General features: G+C 46.7%; 1 protein-coding gene across 1 annotated transcript in view; it reads right to left on the reverse strand.

Moving 5' to 3' along the window:
• Positions 1 to 2,451: 2,451 nt before the first annotated feature.
• The window catches only part of LOC126993281 (fat-like cadherin-related tumor suppressor homolog), a 69,378-nt gene continuing 52,153 nt past the window's right edge, over positions 2,452 to 19,676 (reverse strand). The window contains 5 exon segments of the mRNA XM_050852240.1: positions 2,452 to 2,465; positions 6,825 to 6,919; positions 6,921 to 7,111; positions 7,316 to 9,688; positions 9,841 to 10,014. Of these exon segments, the coding sequence (XP_050708197.1) occupies positions 2,452 to 2,465; positions 6,825 to 6,919; positions 6,921 to 7,111; positions 7,316 to 9,688; positions 9,841 to 10,014 (2,847 nt within the window).

Genomic DNA, 19,676 nt, shown 5'->3' on the forward strand with positions numbered 1-19,676 from the left:
AGAAAATTGTAGGAAAGAGTGTAAAGATCAAAACAAGTTTAGAAATAGCCATGAAATGTGTGTGGGAGACTGCATGGCCACAGGCGGCCAATGCAACAATGTGTGGAAACATTCTTATTGGGTTTTTATTGTGGTGAGTTGTAAGTTCTGCCTGCCACAGGATGCTGTGGGTTATTTAGCCACCTAAGGACATGCAGGTTCCCACAAACATATCACGGCTATTTTATTATTTGTTTGATCTTTTCACTGTTTCCCAGGGATTCCCAGGAGGTTTGAAGGTAATAGAATTCATGTATGACTTGTGAAAATATTAAGTTGGGTAAGTAGGAGGAAATCTGCACGCTAATAATACCAAACTATTTGTGCATCTTCGGGCCATCATTGCGGCTGTCCTGGCGTACTAAAAGCTACTAAAATGAAAAAAACATATAGGTACTACAAGGACTTTAACTGCTAATATGAACTTCAAGCGTGGGATTTTATAGCACAGCAGGCTCACCTGGTTGGCCCATCCATTTAGCAGCATGACAAGAATTTACAGTGAAAAAGGTCAGATGGGCAAAAAAACTGCTGGCAGCCTGCTAGTTGATACCCGGGAAAGCTGCAACATGTGGCTATACGGACTGGAAGGATGTGCCATGAGCAGTGTTCGGTACTTGTGTTCAGTCTTGAAAATTATATAGCACATCAGATGAGCGAGTGTGGAAACTATACGTATCAAAGTTTGTTCCTACTTATACTTTGTCCGGGTAATAGTGGTACAGTAGTGGCAGGTTGGGGAGCGCGTGGTGAGGTGAGGCACAGTTACTGGTCCTTTGATTATATTATTCCTGGGCTGAAATATATAGAAAATTAGGAATCAATGCATAGATGAAGTGTGTTTCACTCTACATTTTCCCGGCAGGTTCGATGGCACCCCGGCACCAAGTGTTCATTGCCTCTCTGTCTGTTCAGTGCCTGTCACAGGGTATGCAGGATGGCCAGTGGTGCCCTTGTTCTTTGGCAACTGCAGCTGGTGAGTTACAACTTTATAAGTTCAAACAAACTCAGTTGACTTAATGAGTGTGATATGACTCTCACCCCAGACAAGCTATAGCTGTTTTATCGACTTACTTCCCTTAACACGACTCCCTCCCCCATCCAAGTTAGCTGTTCCATCAGTTACCTCAGCATGATACAGCCCCTTCCCATCCAAGCCACGTTAGCTGTACCATCAGTTTCCTCAGCATGATACAGCTCCTTCCCAGCCAAGTAAAGTTAGCTGTTCCATCGGCTTACCCCACTTTATGGGGACACTCACAAAATTCATGGCTCGAGGAAGCTGATAAATCCTGCCATAAGATAGGTAGCCTACTTAGGATGGTAAGGAGGCCTGCATGGAGACTTGCCTGGAGAAACCCTTGTGTGTCGTAGGGTGGGCGAGGTGACGCACCCCTCAGCCTATGCCCCTGATGTTTGATTTGTAGAACACATGAGGCCACTTGCTGATGTGAGTAAAACTAACCTTATGTAAAATATCTAGGTCTATATTCCTAAAACACATATCCTAATCTAGTGGATGATCATAATAGGCTGAGTATATAGCTCCCAAAATTAGCAATCCTCGACCTTTACACCTGGCCACAGTCCTTCAAGACATCCTTGATTTTCACACCTGACCACTGTCCTTCAAAACATCCTTGATTTTCACACCTGGCCACAGTCCTTCAAAACATCCTTGATTTTCACACCTGGCCACTGTCCATCAACACATCCTTGATTTTCACACCTGGCCACTGTCCTTCAAAACATCCTTGATTTTCACACCTGGCCACTGTCCTTCAAAACATCCTTGATTTTCACACCTGGCCACTGTCCTTCAAAACATCCTTGATTTTCACACCTGGCCACTGTCCTTCAAAACATCCTTGATTTTCACACCTGGCCACTGTCCTTCAAAACATCCTTGATTTTCACACCTGGCCACAGTCCTTCAAAACAAACATGAGTAAGTTGAATTATGAGACATTCGTGATATTGTACTGCTCAGAATTCCACTTTCCTGAGTGTACATCCACACAACCTCTGCGTGTCACAAGCTGCACGATAAATTTATCCAGACCTGAAGAGGGAGAAACAAATTTTCCAGAACCAGGGCTTGAACCGACAACCAGCTATAGACGGGGAAGCACTCTTCCACTAAGTTGGCCAAAGAGGTATCTACCCTGCTGGCTAAGTGGGTTTGGGAGGTTTTCCACATCAGGCGGGTCACTACACGGCTCCTTTTCCATTAGACCAATTGGTGTGTTTGCAGGACTGCTGGGCATCACTAAAGTGGCTGTGTGCCAAACTACTAGCTATTGCTTCAGTAAACAGGAAAATTAATCAAGGCCTTTTTTTTACCTTCATTCCCTGTGCATGCAAACTTTTGCTCTATGGGCCTATGAGTCACTCCCCACAAGTCACCCCTGCTCACTGGGATGTATCTGTAAGAGGCAACTCTTGGTGAGGCAGAGCACAGGGAGGCCAACAAGTCTTGTGCCCTGAGGGAAATGACTGACCCTGCCAAGACTTATTTTCAATGGGAAGGAAGCTGCTGTGGAGGCTTGGACATTTCCAAACCACTGGCCACTATGGTTATGAAGTCGTCCAGCACTGGGGTAGTACTGGCACTAGGGAAAAGGCCAATGTTGTACCAATATTTACAAAGGGGGATACATCAGCTGTGTCTATTTACCACCAACTGGTTTAAAGTCAGTTGTAGGGAAATTATGTGTGTTACAGCTAGAAATATTCATGACCACCCAGACAAATACAATCAGATTAATGACTTCCTGCATGGGTTCACGAAGGGTAAATCTCATCTCATTAACCTTATGATACTTCTCAAAAGGTGCATGAAGGGGCAGGAAAGGATGAAATTTATGATGTTGTTTATATATCTCACTTTAAGTTGAGCATTCAAGACTTAAATAAAGTCAAAGCACATGGGTCAGATGGTTAAGGTTTGGGGTGAATCAGGAGGTGACTAAGAGACAAGACGCAGAGAGTTCAAGTAAACACATATAAATCAGACTGGGTGTATGTACTGATGGCAGCCCACAAGGTTTAGCTTTAGATCCATTGCTATTTACTATTTACATCAATGATATTGATTGTAGTGCAACCAATGACATCAGGAAGTTTGCGGATGACACATAAATAGGACGACTAATCAGTGACACTGGTATTACAGGGCGACCTAAATGCACTGTACGAGTGTTCCCATAAATGGATGATGCAGTTCAACATGGAGATGCTGATAATTTTAACCCGGTAGTAGCGATGGGCCAAATTTGTGGCTTTACTGTGTAGCAGCGACGGGCCAAATTTGTGCCATGATATAAACCTCCCAAAATAGATACATAATCTGATTACAAATGCTTTGATATATATTATGAAATGGTTTGTGTGAGGGGTGATTTTTTCTCATTTTTCTCGCTTGGAGGGACCATTAAGAAACATGATCCCCGCTGCTACCAGGTTAAGTGTAGGAAAAATGATCTTCCAAGTAGTTAAAACAAACAATGAAAACAAATAATGAAAACAAATAAATAAAACAAGTCTTGGTCATTCTAGGTATGTGTGAGCCCTGACATTCAACCCCTAAATCACTGTATTACTGCCCTGAACCACACATTTTTTTTTTTTTTTACAGCAGGGGAGGCAGCTCAAGGTCAAAAAACAAAAACAGCAACAAAAAGGCCTGCTATACACTGCTTCGACAAAATAAAAAAGAACGAGAGGCCAGAAGTGAGGTCAATTTTGGGTGGATAGGAGTCTTGATACTCTCCACTCGAAAGAGCTCAATGCAAATTAGTCTTGGGCTGTATTTATATGGCCATCAGCAACTGGCAGTGCAGAAGTAATCCTAGTTGTATATTTGCCACTGGTTAGACCCTTCCTGGATAAGACTGCTCAATTTTGGTGCCCCTATTACAGAGAGGAAACAGTTCTCTTAAATTAGTACAGAGGAGAGACTAAAGTGATCCAAGGACATAGAAATGAGCTGTACGGGGTGACTAAAAAACTTAACATATTCTCTGGAAAGCCGTAGACTGTGAGGTGATTTAATAGAAGTTTTCAGATGGGTTATAGGGATTAATAAGGGCAATTTAGTAACCTTCCCTGACTTAACGAAAGCCTAATTCACTTAACTCATATAGGGCAAGACTGGAAAGCCGTAGACTGTGAGGTGATTTATTAGAAGTTCTCAGACGGGTTACAGGGATTAATAAAGGCAATTTAGTAACCTTCCCTGATTTATTGAAAGCCTAAAATCACTTCACTTGTACAGGGTGACTAAAAAAACCTTAACTTACATATTCCGGAGAGCAGTAGACTGTGACGTGCTTTATTAGAAGTTTTCAGATGGGTTGTAGGGGTGAATAAGGGCAGTCTAGTAACCTTGCCTGACTTTCCTAAGGCCAAAAATCACTTCATTCAGGCACCTGCTTCCCATTAGTAATGTTCCTCCCTCTCCTGCCACCTCTCTTATACCCTCCTTCCCCTCCTCTTCCATCACAGCACTCATTCATTCCCACCCTGCCATACAAAACCGTACAGTACCTCAGAACTCATAGCACGGTACAGCACCTCATCAGAAGAGAGGGAGCAGATGACAAGAGGATTATATTTTACAAGGGTGCAGCTCAAGGGCAAAAAAACAAAAAGAGCAACAAAGAAGCTTGCTATACGCTGCTTCAACAAATGCAAGCAGAACGAGAGCCCAAAGGAGAGGTCAATTTGAAGTGGAGAGGTGTCTTAACCTGTCCGCTGCGATTGGCACATATTTTGCCCTCACTGGTTGCCTGGTAACATATATATCCCTTCACTGGTAGCCTAGTAAAATATAGTCCCAGGTCTTGCTCTGCCTCTGTGGTGGATAGTGGAGTGTTTCCCATGTGGTATTGGTGTGCTGAATATCCATTCATTGGTAGCATGGTAATATATAGTCCCAGGTCTTTATCTGCCTCTGTGGTGGATAGTGGAGTGTTTCCCATGTGGTATTGGTGTGCTGGATATCCCTTCATTGGTAGACTGGTAACATATAGTCCCAGGTCTTTCTCCTCTTAGGGACCAGCAAACCTCGTAAGGACCAGCAGGTCTGCTGTTGTTTGTTCTTCCTTTGTGTTGTGTTCTGCCTCTGCGGTGGATAGTGGTGTTTCCCATGTGGTATTGGTGTGCTGGATATCCCTTCATTGGTAGACTGGTAACATATAGTCCCAGGTCTTTCTCTGCCTCTGTGGTGGATAGTGGAGTGTTTCCCATGTGGTATGGATATGCTTCCCCTCCCAAGGTGCATGACATTACATTTTTCTTCATTGAACTGTAGCAGCCACTTTTTGTTCCATTCCTTAGCTTGGTGAGGTCTTCTTGTAGGAAATCCACAGTCAAACGGTTAATTCTCTATGTGGCAGCCTTTAACAGCTCATACATGTAAGTACCACGCAACAGTCTGGCACATCGATCATCCACCACCGGGCTGCTCACCTCCAAAAAGGCTGAGCAGACTTTTACTGTACGTCTTAATAACCTCAGTATCAGGGGTGTGGAGTCGGAGTTAAAATTTTCAGACTCCGACTCCGACTCCGGGAAATTTTAAAGTTGCGACTCCAACTCCGGGAAATTTTAAAGTTGCGACTCCAACTCCGGGAAATTTTAAAGTTGCGACTCCAACTCCGGGAAATTTTAAAGTTGTAACTCCAACTCTGGGAAATTTTAAAGTTGCAACTCCAACTCTGGGAAATTTTAAAGTTGCAACTCCAACTCCGGGAAATTTTAAAGTTGCAACTCCAACTCCGGGAAATTTTAAAGTTGCAACTCCAACTCTGGGAAATTTTAAAGTTGCGACTCCGACTCCGGCAAAAAATTTTTTTTTTTTTTTTTTTTTTTTAGATGCTGCCTGTTGTGCCAGTAGACTCTCTTGAGGTCCTTTTTCTTACATTTATTTACATCCAAATTACATGTACTCTATATAGACAACATCTAGATAATGTAAAAGAAAAAAACTTCACAACTACATTACACGATAAAGGATTACATTAAGGAGTATTGAGGTTATGTTAGGTTATGCATGTTTGTATGTATAAACTCATCAGGGGTTCTCAACTTGGTGTAAATCGTCCCAAGTGTGCTAATTTGATATTTTCTGTTGGGCAATATTTATTTATTTTCTATTTTCTTATTTATTTATTTATTCATTTTTCGGCAACTGGGAGACAGAGGGTAGCCAAGAAAAAAATCTCAGTAAAATCCTATCCATTGCATTAGGCTTCAATTCACTAGAGGCTCAATATGTTCTTGTCTGTCCTTTTTTATTCCCGCTATTTACCTCGGCCTAATATACCACATACAAGTTTATTAACAAGTTTTCAAAGTGTGGACGCTAAAATGTAATTGTGGAAGCCTGAGCAGCGAGGGGAGATGACTGAAGGGAGGTGTGTTCTATAATGTGCTTTTTTATTCCAGCTATTTACTTCTGCCAAATGTACCACATACAAGTTTATTAACTAGTTTTTAAAGTGTGGGCGCTAAAATGTAATAGTGGAAGCCTGAGCAGCGAGGGGAGATGACTGAAGGGAGGCATGGAAAATGGGGTCATGGGTAAACAATGGTTGGGACCCCCTGCTCCATATATTGCTCTATTCTCCTCTCGAATTTGACCTTGCTTTTGGCCACTTCTTCTGATTATTTTATGGGAGCAGCGCTTAGCGGGCTTTTTTTTTTATTATTGTTTTTGTTCTGTGCCCTTGAGCTGCCTCCTTTGTTGTAAAAAAAAAAAAATACAGAGCTATTTGACTCACCCTTGATGGGCATGAAGTAGGAGTCGTTGAGGTTGTTGTGGTGGTCCCAGGGCTTGTGGAGAGTCAGGTCACTGTTGGAGGGCGGCGGCGGTGAGGTTGGGTTGCATGACCACGGGCTTGTTAAGGCTGTGGAGGAACTCGTGGGAGCAGCGTGAGAGTGTCTCCAGCTCAAGACTCTCGTGGCCCGCGGCAGACAGGTCCGCCAGGTGCTTGAGGGTGTTGAGAATGGCGGAGTCGTTGCCGCTGGGGGTGTAGGAGGCTGGGCGGGGGGGCAGCGGCGGCCCCTGCTGTGTGGCACCAAGGCAACAAAAAGAAAACAACTCAAAAGTCTGTAAGAAACAAAACATATAAGACGCTGACGCCCTAACACACAGAGGCTCAACAACATCCACAAAATGAAATATGGACAGAAAACATTCAAATTGCAGCCTGTAACTTGATGCCAAAGAAGTGAGTCTGGTAAAACTAACATGTGGGAGTATCTGTCTTACCTGGTCTGCCTCCACGTTGCAAATTTTGGAGTTTCTTTTGGGTGCGTCATTCGCCTTGAGGTAGTTCTTCACGTGGTGGTCCGTGAGCTTGATGCGGTTGTCCTGCTGGTGATGCTTGTGCCTCCACCACCGCCGCTGCCAGGCCCCCAGCAGCAGCACGGCCATCACACACCCCAGGAACACGGCCAGGATGCACAGCAGCTCCTCCAGGGTGATGCTCAGGGAGGAGGACGGCTCTTCAGCCTTCCTAACGGCCTCTGTGCAGCATTCACCGGTAACATTGGAGGAACATATGCACTTGAACCCACCAAAGAAGTTGAGGCAGGTTCCCCCGTTCTGGCAAGGGTTGCGGGTACACTCATCAAAGTCCAGCTGGCACATTGCACCGGTAAAGTGTTGGCACTTGCATATAGGCCCATCAGCACCCTCCTCACAGCGACCGCCATTCTGACATGGGTTTGTGTTGCAGAAAATGCCATATTCACAACGTTTTCTACTCAGTTTTGAAGGACATTGACACTTGTAGGTGTGGCCAACAACAATACATTTGCCTCCATTAAGACAGGGTGAGGAGGAGCAGGGAGCCGTGTCCACCTGGCACTGTGCTCCGGTAAAGCGTGGAGGGCAATTGCACTTATAAGAACCTTCATTTTCTATGCATGACCCAGCGTTCTGGCAAGGGTAAGAGCGACACACGTCGGGCAGAGGCAGCACGCCTGGACACTGGAGCTCCACGTTGGCCAGGCGCGTGAGCACCGTGCCCCCGGAGGCCGTCCCTGTTATTGCCACGGGAAGCTCGGTGCCGTCAATAATGATCTGATCGAGGCAACCCACAAATCCCAGGCTGCTTGGGGAACAGGAAGACATGCCTGACTCTGGTTCACTGCTGAGGGTAGCACCGAGATACACGAAGTTTGAATCCATGTTCAGAATGTCATTAGCACCCGGTGCCGCTCCTGAACTCACCTCGCCGTCCACGCTCAGTGTTGATATGGTGCCGTCTCTGGTCAGGTTGATGAAGTGCCACTTGTCATTGTCGACCCTCACCGTGGATACCCTGACCAGCCCCTCCCCGCTGCCACAGTCCCAGCGGTACTGCACGTGTCCGCCGGCCACCTCCAGCACGCTGTAGTCCACGTCCCCGGCAGCAAAGACCAGCGTTCCCACCGGGTGTCTGGTGCGTATGAAGGCACTCATTATCAGTGAGCTGCTCTCACTTTGCTGAGCTATGCTGTACTGGGCATAGCTCTTTCCCCTGAAGGAGAGAGGCCTCAGTGGGTAGTGGCACACAGGGCTGCGGCATTTTGTCAGGTCCACTCGGCACGAAGGTCCTGCTCTGTCAGCAGGGCACTGGCACGTGTAGCCTCGGCTGCTGGTGTTGGTGGGTGCACACTTCTCATACTCAGCACAGGGTCGGTGCCCACAGGCATTGACTAAATTAGTGCAGTTGTGGCCTCCATACCCTTGGTCACACACACAGCCAACTTTCTGGGTAAATCTCGGAGCAACCAGACTAGACAGCTGTGTGTTGAAGGGCATGGCCACATCATCGTTGATTTCCACCACATCCACACAGTCCCCGTGGCCGCCGCACTCTGAGCCAGACACACACAGGGACTCCATGATGTCCACGAAGGACAAGCCAAACTTCTCTTTGATGTCAACTTGCTTTTCTTTTAGCTTCAGCAGCAGATGTTCTCTTGTCATGTAGATTTCAAAGAGTCTCACATCTATCAGAACATCAAAACTCCTCTGTATGTCTCTTTTGGATCGCTGTGGAATGTAATCTGTTTTATCTAAAGAGTGTGAGTGTACGAGGGCTGGCTGCAGGCTGACCATGACCACAGAATGCTCCTGAACTGACAGCTCTATGGCAATAGCTTTGAGGAAATATTTCTGATACCTGGAGATAAATTCATCGGAGGACAGAGGACCCAGGTGAATGATGACGGCATTTTCAACCATTTCCTCAGTGACCACGGAGACCTCGATGGGAGCCTGCACGGTGCAGTGATACCTCCCGTCTGACACACTGACGTTGACGCTGTAGTTACCGGCATCAAGAGGCGTCAGTGCCACCAGAGTGCCGTCCTCACTGTCAATGTCAAAGTACTTGATGGAGCTGACTTCCTCTGGGTAGGGCGCCACAGAGTACTGCAGGGTGTCGTAAGGGTCCTGGTCCAGTGCAGTGACCCGCCCAATGATGCCTCCGGGAAAGGCACTCCGGAAACTGATGACCACGGTTTTAAGCGGGAAGAGTGTTGGCGGGAAGCGGGACTCCTCCACCACGCTGACGGTAACTTGGGTGTTAGCGTGGAGTGGTGGTGAGCCTCTGTCCCACACTCGCACCTGCACCACGTACTGATCCTGGACCTGGTGTAGAAGAGGAAACAGGGACTGAAGGATGGTACTCATGTATTACTCTCACTATCTGTGGAGCTTAATTAAAAATGCATACTTCCTTGAGCACTCAGACCACCTGATGGTTTTACTGGATTAAATGTGTTCAAAATATTGAGTGTTACCTTGTGGTTCAGTTTATTGGTGGCCAGCCTCAGTGAGCCATCCTGGTCCAGGGTGAAGGCACGACTCTCAACAGGCTGGTTGATCACCTCCCAAGTGAAGGGAGCGCCGCTGGGGTCAGCGTCGGCATCGGTGGCCATGAGGCGGATCACTGAGTAGCCCACAGCTCGGTTCTCCTAATAAAGAAGAACCACTTGAGACGCACCACTTCAATGTTCACTGGATATGGATACGGATATGCATGTATATATGTAGTTGCATACAGTTGAAAATGTAAGATGATAGGAAAATCCCTAGAAATACAATTCTTTCGATAGATGCAGTGAACAGTGGATCAGCCTGGACAAAGAGGTTGTTCAGTCTAAACTTTTAATCAAATTTAAAGCTAAATCTGACCTACTGAGACTCAGAAATGAGACTCCACTAGTGTAGCTCATTGCCTGTGTATCACAACTAGGTAAACACACACACACACACACACACACACACACACACACACACACACACACACACACACAGAGATGGCAGAAAGATGGGCTGGTGAGAGACGTTGTTGAAAAGAAGAGTGTAGTTGTCTTTGGGCTGAAGGAGAAGGTCCTGCCAATACGACATGAGAGAGAGAGAGAGAGGAATGAAAAGCAGGCAGCTGTTGAGCTGGTGAGGGAGGTGCAGCATGAAGGCACAGTTTGAAAGACAAGGTAGAGGAAGTACTCCTGAGGATTGGCAAATATGTAAAAGGAGGACATCGACCTTTTAAGGTAAGGTTCAGATTGCAGGTGGCTGCAGATGAAGTGCTTGCAGGAACTTGGGAACTCTAAAAGAGAGGATTGCAAAGATGTATGGATCAGGAAGGACCTAAACAAGGAAGAAAGGGCAAAAGTCAACGAACTGTGGGAAGAAGCCAAGCAAAAAAATGAGAGCAGGACAGAGGCGTAGAAAAAAAAGTTTTGGTGGAGAGTCACAGATTTAACCCGTCCGCTGCAATTGGCACAGATTTCGCCTTCACTGGTAGCTTGGTAACATATGCTCCCAGGTCTTTCTGTGCCTCAGTGGTGGGTAGTGGAGTGTTTCCCCTGTGGTATTGGTATGCTGGATTTCCCCTCCCAAGATGCATGACCTCACATTTTTGTGGTGCCCCGAGGGCTGCGACACCACTCGTGTCATCATCATCTTCACCGGCAATATTTTCCGATGACAACAGCGGTATCGACCGCTAAAACACAACACGGACTCCAAGACATGATTGTCCCCACACGCACTGTTCATTTACCAACCTATACACAATTGTAATTGCCCATTAACGCACCCGCTTATCTCTCTAAGCCAAACACAATCAACCGCGGCCAAAACACGATCAACCGCGGAACAAAATGTTATGAAAACAAAGCTGCGTCACCGCGTGAATTAAGCATGTCGGTTAGGTAGATTATTGTATGAGCTCGGTGTGAGTTTGATGTATGACTCACACGCCTGACGTATTACCCTCGCGATGTCTGTATGTATGTCTGCCTATATAAGAAGCATTTCTCCAGGCTTGACCTCAGATCAACCAGCACTCTGTTCGTTGCTGGACACTCAGTTGTCCTTCCCTAGACAACATGGGTAGAACATTCATCTTTGCTACTGTGAGTATGGAGTGAAGTGTTACCATAGAGGAAAAGCGTATCTAACATATCTATTGTGTTCTATTATCTTAGTTTTACTTAGGATTATATTTCTATGATACTTTATTGTGTGAGTTTTTACTCAATATTATACCAGTGTTAACGTCAGTAACCAATAGTGAAAGAAAACCTGAAGACTCATTGAGTCTAGTAAGCCAGTCGCTGGTTTAAACAATATTTTTACCCTCTGTAATATTAAGTAGTATTAAGGTAGAATTAAATACATATAAGAAAGGCGACACCGTTTCATCACCCCATTTACGAACTCCTTTAAATACTCCTAAAGTACTAGAATTTTAAGTCAAGTGTCACTAATACAAACAGTGTGTCGTCTACCCTGTGTGACCCGGGATTGCGGGTTACAACATTGGTGTCAGGTGTGGGGTGGTGAAACATGTGGTGAAACTTGTGGTGAAACTTGCGATTTATATTGGTATTGTACTGGTGTATGTCCACATCCGAAAGCGAGGGAGAAGACAGTTATTCTTGGAATTACGGGAATAAGACTTTAGAGTTAAAAATGCCAGACGAAGGCAAGAACCCTCCCCCCAAAAAAGAAGATGGAAAATCGATCACCCTTGCCCATGATGATCTTGTCACGCTACTTAGCCGTCATACCTTGAATGATTTTAGTAGAGTGCAGGGACTCTTATATTTTTGTGGTGGATAAGAAAAAAGTAGCAAAGCACCAAACCTCCCATGCCATAAGCTAGCAAAGAAATGGATAGAGGATATTGAAAGCCGGACACAGGCAAATTGGGACACTACCGGAAAGATTGAGTTAGCCAAACAATATGCCCTGGGAGCAGCGCGCGATCATCTCCTCGGTTGTATCACTAGATGTGGACAGGATTGGGAAAAGTAAAGGAAGACTTCCTACGTGTGTTTCCCACAGTAAGGACCTTTTCGGTCCTCCAGAAAGAATTGGGAGAGCAAAACGGCGGACAGGAGAAAACATCCGCACCTTCCTCATCCGCCTGGAGACATTGAGAGACGAGTTGATCGCTCTCAAGCCTGACAATGCCAGTTTGCTAACTGAGATAACCGCTTTACGGCTCAGAGGCTTTCCTCCAGCCCTCTTACTCATCCTAACGGAGGAAGAAAAGGGGACCCACAGAAGGTATTAAAGAAAGGGTATGAGTATATTAAAGCTTATCCAGAGTCGAAGCTATCCGATGCCGATATCGCCAAAGAAATAAAAGTGCTGAACGTCTGTTCCACCCAGGCATCGGACCCAAACATGTCTCACAAGCCCGTCCTCCACGCCCTCCAGGCCAGTCACGTTACCCGATACCCCAAAGGGGAGGACGGCACGCCGCGCCACCTACACGCCCATATGGGAACGCGCCCGCCACCCACATGTTATGCTTGTGGGTATGTAGGACACATGGCTCGCGATTGCACATAAGGAAGGCAGTATAGGGGTGCCTACCACCCACCAACGGGCTCTCTGTACCCTCAGTACCAGCCCACTCGAAACAGGCGTCAGCCTGTCTCGCCTGCGCTGCCTGGCGCCCGGAGTACACGGCCGGTCCCTCACCCGTAGCTCCTGGGTCAACCCTGACCACGAGAAGAACAAAAAACAAACACGACCCCCGACTAGCTGCGGCAGTCCACGGCCCTACCAACGCCCTCACGATGAGATTGTGCGTAGGCGCTAATGCACAAAGGAGATGGTTTACGCAATGCTAGACACAGGAGCAGGAGCGTCCCTAATAGAAGAAGATTTATTTAGGAAGGTAGGCGGGAAGATGATAGTTACAGAACCTCTCTCCATACAAGGGGTAGATCGGACTCCAATCCCTAATAAAGGAATAGCCGAAGTAGTAGTAGACTTTGGGCACGGAGAAATTATAGAAAAATTTGTAGTAATATCACAAGGTATAGTGTTACCAACAGCAGTTTTGTTGGGCCTAGAATTTATGTGGAGACAAAATGTGGTAGCTGCACCGCTGGCCACACCTGGGCAGTTTAGTGTAATGGTGGGCGCCTACCCAGTGGAAGTTCATTACCTGTCTGCGGACGATATGAGCCCGTACCCAGAAGATTGACTAACCGACCTTAAACCTACTTTAGACGAGATGGAGGAAGTACCAGTGAAAGCATACGCTATTAACGTGGCGTCCTTGCTACCAGGCACGGCAGGGTATGTCACTCTGGAGGCAGAGATTGGCAGAGCCCAGCAAGCCTTATTTCTCCCAAGGTCCAATGATATCCCTTCTTCATTTTATTTCCGGGTTAGTAACCTTAACTCCTAACGTCAAACAAACCAAAGGTAAATTCATCATTCCTATGCTAACCCAACTGAAGAAACTATTGAGATGCCAACAGGTGAAGTGATGGGACACATTTATTCTTGTCACTCAGAATACTATCAATCATCGACTAATGAATGTGTAGCGGCTGTCACAAAACAGCTACAAAGCCGCCTGTCACCCAGTCAAGTAAGCAGATGGTACTCGATAAGCTGATAGACGAGCTATTTCGCACTCACAACGGGAAAATTGCTGTCTGAAGAACTAACCCGCAAGTATCCTGATGTGTTTGCTCTAAAAACGAGCCACTCACTATTACCCCTATTATGTTCACACTTTAAGGCTAAAAATGACAAGCCTATATATAAAAAGCCATACCCAATACCAGTAAAATATCATAAAGAAATAGAGATTCAGCTAAAGGACCTTGAGGCCCAGGGTATTATACGCCCTAGTGCGTCACCCTACAGCGCACCTCTAGTCCCTGTTGCTAAAAAGGATGGTGGAGTCAGACTTTGTCTCGACTTCCGCGCTCTGAACGATGAATTGATTGATGACAAACATCCACTCCCTAACATTAACCTCATTTTGCAACAGTTAGGGAAGTAAAGTATTCACCTCCTTGATTTGCGCCAGGCTACCACCAAGTCCCATTGGCAGAGGAATCTAAACACTTGACAGCCTTCACGACACCTTATGGCCTCTATGAATTCACTACAGTCCCCTTTGGATTAAAACAGCACCTGCAGCCTATCAACGGATCATGAATCAAGTTCTCATAGGTCTGACAGGAAGAATTGTACATGTATACCTTGATGATTTGATAGTACAAGGGAAAGACATGGACCATCACCTAAAGAACCTCCATGCCGTCTTGGACAGACTGCAGAAGGCTCACCTGTCCTTAAGACTAGATAATTGTTCCTTTTTCAAAGAGCAAGTAGATTATCTGGGTCACATTGTTAGTGCTTCTGGCTTGAAGCCTCAGCCCTCAAAGGTACAGGCGGTGCAACAACTCACTCCTCCGAAAACAGTCAAAGAACTTCAAGGTTTCCTGGGATTGGTTAACTTTTATAGGAAATTCATTAAAGACTTTGCCAAGATAGCATCCCCACCAAGAATGATAAGACACATCTGGAGTGGAATGAAGAGGCATTGCATGCATTTAGCACACTAAAGAACGGTCTAACGACTGACATTGTCTTAGCCTTTCCGGATTTCCGGAAGCCCTTCAATCTCACCACAGATGCGTCAGATAAGGCAATAGGTGGTGTGTTGCAACAAAAGGATGAAAATGGTAGTTTACGTCCCATAGCATATTTTAGTAGAACCCTGAATGGATCAGAACGTAACTACTCAGTGGTAGAGAGAGAAGCTTTAGCAGTCATCTATGGCCTCAGTACTAACCGACCCCTTATCTTGGGTTATAGGATACACATCCTGTCGGACCATAGACCACTGACTTGGCTGTTAAAAAGCACAGTACCTAGCAGCAGGATTGCACGCTGGCAGACACTTCTTGGAGAATTTGACTTTAGTATTGATTATCTCCCAGGCTCCAGCAACATGGTAGCAGATTTTTTGTCAAGGATTAGGAATCAGGAGAGCGACGTGATAGAAGGCGAATTGGATGCTCGAATTATGTCTGTCATCCTTACGGGTGGACAGGACATGTCTGTCGCCTCTCCGGAGGGACATGACAAACAGGATAAGTTTCTCCATTGGAGTCTTGCTGGACTCATGGAGCACCAGGATCGCGATCCTGAACTGAGAGAATTGAAGCATGCTTTTGAACAAACCACCGGTGGTAACGTACATGAGAGAGATGAGAGAAAGGTTGCAGAGAGGAGCAATGTAACGTTAAATGCAGCTAAGAGGCACTTCAAAAAACTGCCTCTTAGTGAAGTGTGTGTAGAGAACGGCATTCTCTACCGCGATGTTTGCGATGAATACAACAAGCAGAAAAGACTGGTTATCGTTCCACCAAGCTACATTCCTAACGCGTTAGCTTTGGCGCATTCCATGCTACCTGCAGGGCATGGAGGCACTAAGGTTACGTTGGCACGCTGTCGCAAGTTTGCGTACTGGCCGGGAATGAAGGCGGACGTGGAGCAATATGTCAGATCTTGTCCTGTCTGTTGTCGGTTTAGAAGAGGATCCCCCAGCTCCACTTATGAGGTATCCAGAGGTTGGCCAACCGTTTGACAGAGTCCATATGGATATTGTCGGACCTTTGTCTGTTTCAGACGAAGGCTATAGGTATGTACTGACAGTGATAGACGTCCTGTCACGCTTCTTGGTAGCAACCCCCTTCGTACGAAGGCAGCCAAGGAAGTGGCAGCTGCGTTCTCAAGAACGTAGTCTGTGTACACAGCATCCGCCGATTCTAGTCACGGATCAAGGAAAGGAGTTCGTCAACACTCTCTTACGAGAGTTGACTCAGTTGTTACAGATTGATCATCTAAGACAACTCCTTATCACCCGTCTGCAAACGGTGTGATAGAAAGGCCTAATGGCACCTTAATAAATATCTTGAGAACTTTGTGCGAGGACAATCGCGGTATCTGGGACCAAATGCTTCCGGTTGCAACACACGCCTACAACACAGCCTACCATCGTGTTCTGAAAGATTCACCATTTTCTTGCTTTTCTCTCAGGACCCAAATGTTCCTTTTGAAGTGCTTGAGAATAAACTCCAACCTTGTTATGATGTTGACAGCTATAAAGCATTTACTTCTAGTGTCGCGCAGCAAACCTATAAACTATGTCAGACCAATATAGATATAGGATGGCAGGAGTCAGAAAGAATGTTTAGGAAATCAAACCCAAACAGGTGGTAGTAGGAGATCAGGTCTACTTAAGGCATGTATGTACAAAGGGCGAACCAAAGAAGCTCCAGCCCTTGTTCAATGGACCTTTAGGGTGCTAGAAAAAATAAGCCCTGTAGTCTTACGACTGCGTCATGTTAGAGGTGGTAAGATCAAGACAGTTCACACAAATAATGTTCAGGTCGTTCACGAGGACTCTCTTGGCTTCCATGACTCTCCTAATGTCAGGCGTGCATACCCTCTCCCTGATCAAGTAGTAGAAGTGGACCCTCTCCCATGACTTATTCCCCGAGGAGCCGCTGCCATTGTCCTTTCCAGCTCCTTCCGAGCTCTCCTCACCGGCTCCTGTCTCCTCAGATGCTTCAGAGGTCCCCTCATTGGTTCCCTCAGCTCCTTCAGAGCCCTGTGTCAGTCGCTCATTACGATCCAATACGGTACCCCCTTCTCTCCCCAATGTGATGGACCGCCCTCTTGAGTATCGCCAACGACCAACTAAATGATGCCACCTATAATTACAGATCCTGTGTGTTGCCCTCTCCTTGTCTTCCTTGATCCCTCCAGGAGCAACCCATTCGTCCCGGCCTCGTCTTCTCCCCAGTCTTTAAGATGCTGTTGACAGGACGGTACTATGTTGTCCCCGTCGTCATCAAGACGGACGACATCCAACGTCCTCTCATCAACGTGGCAAATCTAACAGCGGAAGTTTCATGGTCGATTGAACATATGAATCAATCGTTCCCTACTGTTGGTCTACTCAGGCGCACTCTAGACTCTTTTCACATTGAGTTTGAGAAGTTATTCAAAGATCTTAACAGCTTTCTGTCGGTTATGAGTGGTAGAGATGGAAGCCCGTTTCGGACTCGCCAGAAGCGAGGGGCCGTGGATTTCCTTGGCTCGGTAGCAAACCTCCTTTTCGGTACGGCCACTCAGGCCCAAATAGATGTGATACACGGGAAGCTCTCCCAGCTCTACACTCTGTCCACAGAAGAGAGACGTCAACTTAACCTCCATCAGGAAGTCCTCAACGCCACAGTTCGGGACCTCCGTCATGTTCATTCTGCCATCTCCCGTCTAGAGTCCGCCTCGGCTTTGGCCTCAGCTATTATCCGTCAGTTCTCATTAAGAACCTTGCAAATTGAAGGGGAAATGCGTATTTTGGAGACTATCCTTCTCATTCAGTTGGCACTTAGTGACCTGAATCATGATACTCTGAATCTCAAGCTTGGCCTTCAGCAGCTGTCCCAAACGCAGGTTTCCCCTCTCCTCCTTCCAAATGATGTACTATTTCGTGTGCTCAGCAATGCGTCACTCCATTACCCAGGCTTACTTTTCCCTGCAGCACATGAATATTTAGCATTGTATAGAGATGTCTCTAGGGTTATTTCTAAAGGTACGCTTTCCTCAGGAACCCTTCACTTCTACTTACAAATCCCCATGAAAGGGATCCCTCTGACGTGTTCGATGTGTTTAAAATGGACGTGTTGCCTTTTCATCTTGATGGCACGCCATATTTTCTGCACACCGACACGCTTTCCACTACCTTGCGGTTTCTGAAGACCGCACTCACTATATGCTCTTAGACTCCTTGGACCGCTGTACTAAACACCACCTGCTCTATGTATGTCCCCTGTCGCCCTGTCTACTCGACTTCTGTCCAGCGCTGCGAGATCGCTCTCTTTCTCGATCGCCCAGACGCCCTCTCGCTGTGTTCTAAGTCTCTCCTCAGAGTCTTCCCCGGTCTTCATCCCGTCTCCTGCAGGCTGGGTCTTCGCTACCGATACTCCCCAGGTGGTCACCATGGTCTGCCCGGACAGCCCGGTCTCCAAATACAGGCAGACCATCAACAGGACGGGTCTCCTCAGCCTCGGTATGGGCTGTAGTGCCCACCGACGCCTTCAGCCTCCCTGTCTCTGCTACTATGGACGGTGACGCCCGCTGACGGTTCATCGCGCCCCTTCCACATCGGACGTGACGTGGTCTCATCGCTCCTGGCCAAGACTCCCTTGGCCCCTTCCTCCCCGCCGCCGTCGCCCGGGTCGTCTCTGGCCCCCCCGCTGGACCTCCCTCCTGCACTTCACGCGCTCCAGGAATCCGTCTCTCCGGTCCCCGCCTTCGACCCCTTCCTCCCTTGGTGGGGGTGGCTGCTCCTCCTCGGCGTCGTCTTCGTCGCTGGTGGGGTGGCCTTCTTCTGTCTCTTCAGGTCCCGTCTCTCGCAGGCCTCCTCCCCCACGATCCCGCCATCCCCGTCTTGGCCCTCCATGGTCGTCCGCCGGGCGGAACGCTTCGTGCCACGAGGACGTGGCGTGATTTTAACGGGGGGGGTATGTGGTGCCCCGAGGGCTGCGACACCACTTGTGTCATCATCATCTTCACCGGCAATATTTTCCGATGACAACAGCGGTATCGACCGCTAAAACACAACACGGACTCCAAGACATGATTGTCCCCACACGCATTGTTCATTTACCAACCTATACACAATTGTAATTGCCCATTAACGCACCCGCTTATCTCTCTAAGCCAAACACAATCAACCGCGGCCAAAACACGATCAACCGCGGAACAAAATGTTATGAAAACAAAGCTGCGTCACCGCGTGAATTAAGCATGTCGGTTAGGTAGATTATTGTATGAGCTCGGTGTGAGTTTGATGTATGACTTACACGCCTGACGTATTACCCTCGCGATGTCTGTATGTATGTCTGCCTATATAAGAAGCATTTCTCCAGGCTTGACCTCAGATCAACCAGCACTCTGTTCGTTGCTGGACACTCAGTTGTCCTTCCCTAGACAACATGGGTAGAACATTCATCTTTGCTACTGTGAGTATGGAGTGAAGTGTTACCATAGAGGAAAAGCGTATCTAACATATCTATTGTGTTCTATTATCTTAGTTTTACTTAGGATTATATTTCTATGATACTTTATTGTGTGAGTTTTTACTCAATATTATACCAGTGTTAACGTCAGTAACCAATAGTGAAAGAAAACCTGAAGACTCATTGAGTCTAGTAAGCCAGTCGCTGGTTTAAACAATATTTTTACCCTCTGTAATATTAAGTAGTATTAAGGTAGAATAAAATACATATAA

This window comes from Eriocheir sinensis, unplaced genomic scaffold (assembly GCF_024679095.1).
Source record: "Eriocheir sinensis breed Jianghai 21 unplaced genomic scaffold, ASM2467909v1 Scaffold596, whole genome shotgun sequence".
Classification (NCBI taxonomy): Eukaryota; Metazoa; Arthropoda; class Malacostraca; order Decapoda; family Varunidae; genus Eriocheir; species Eriocheir sinensis.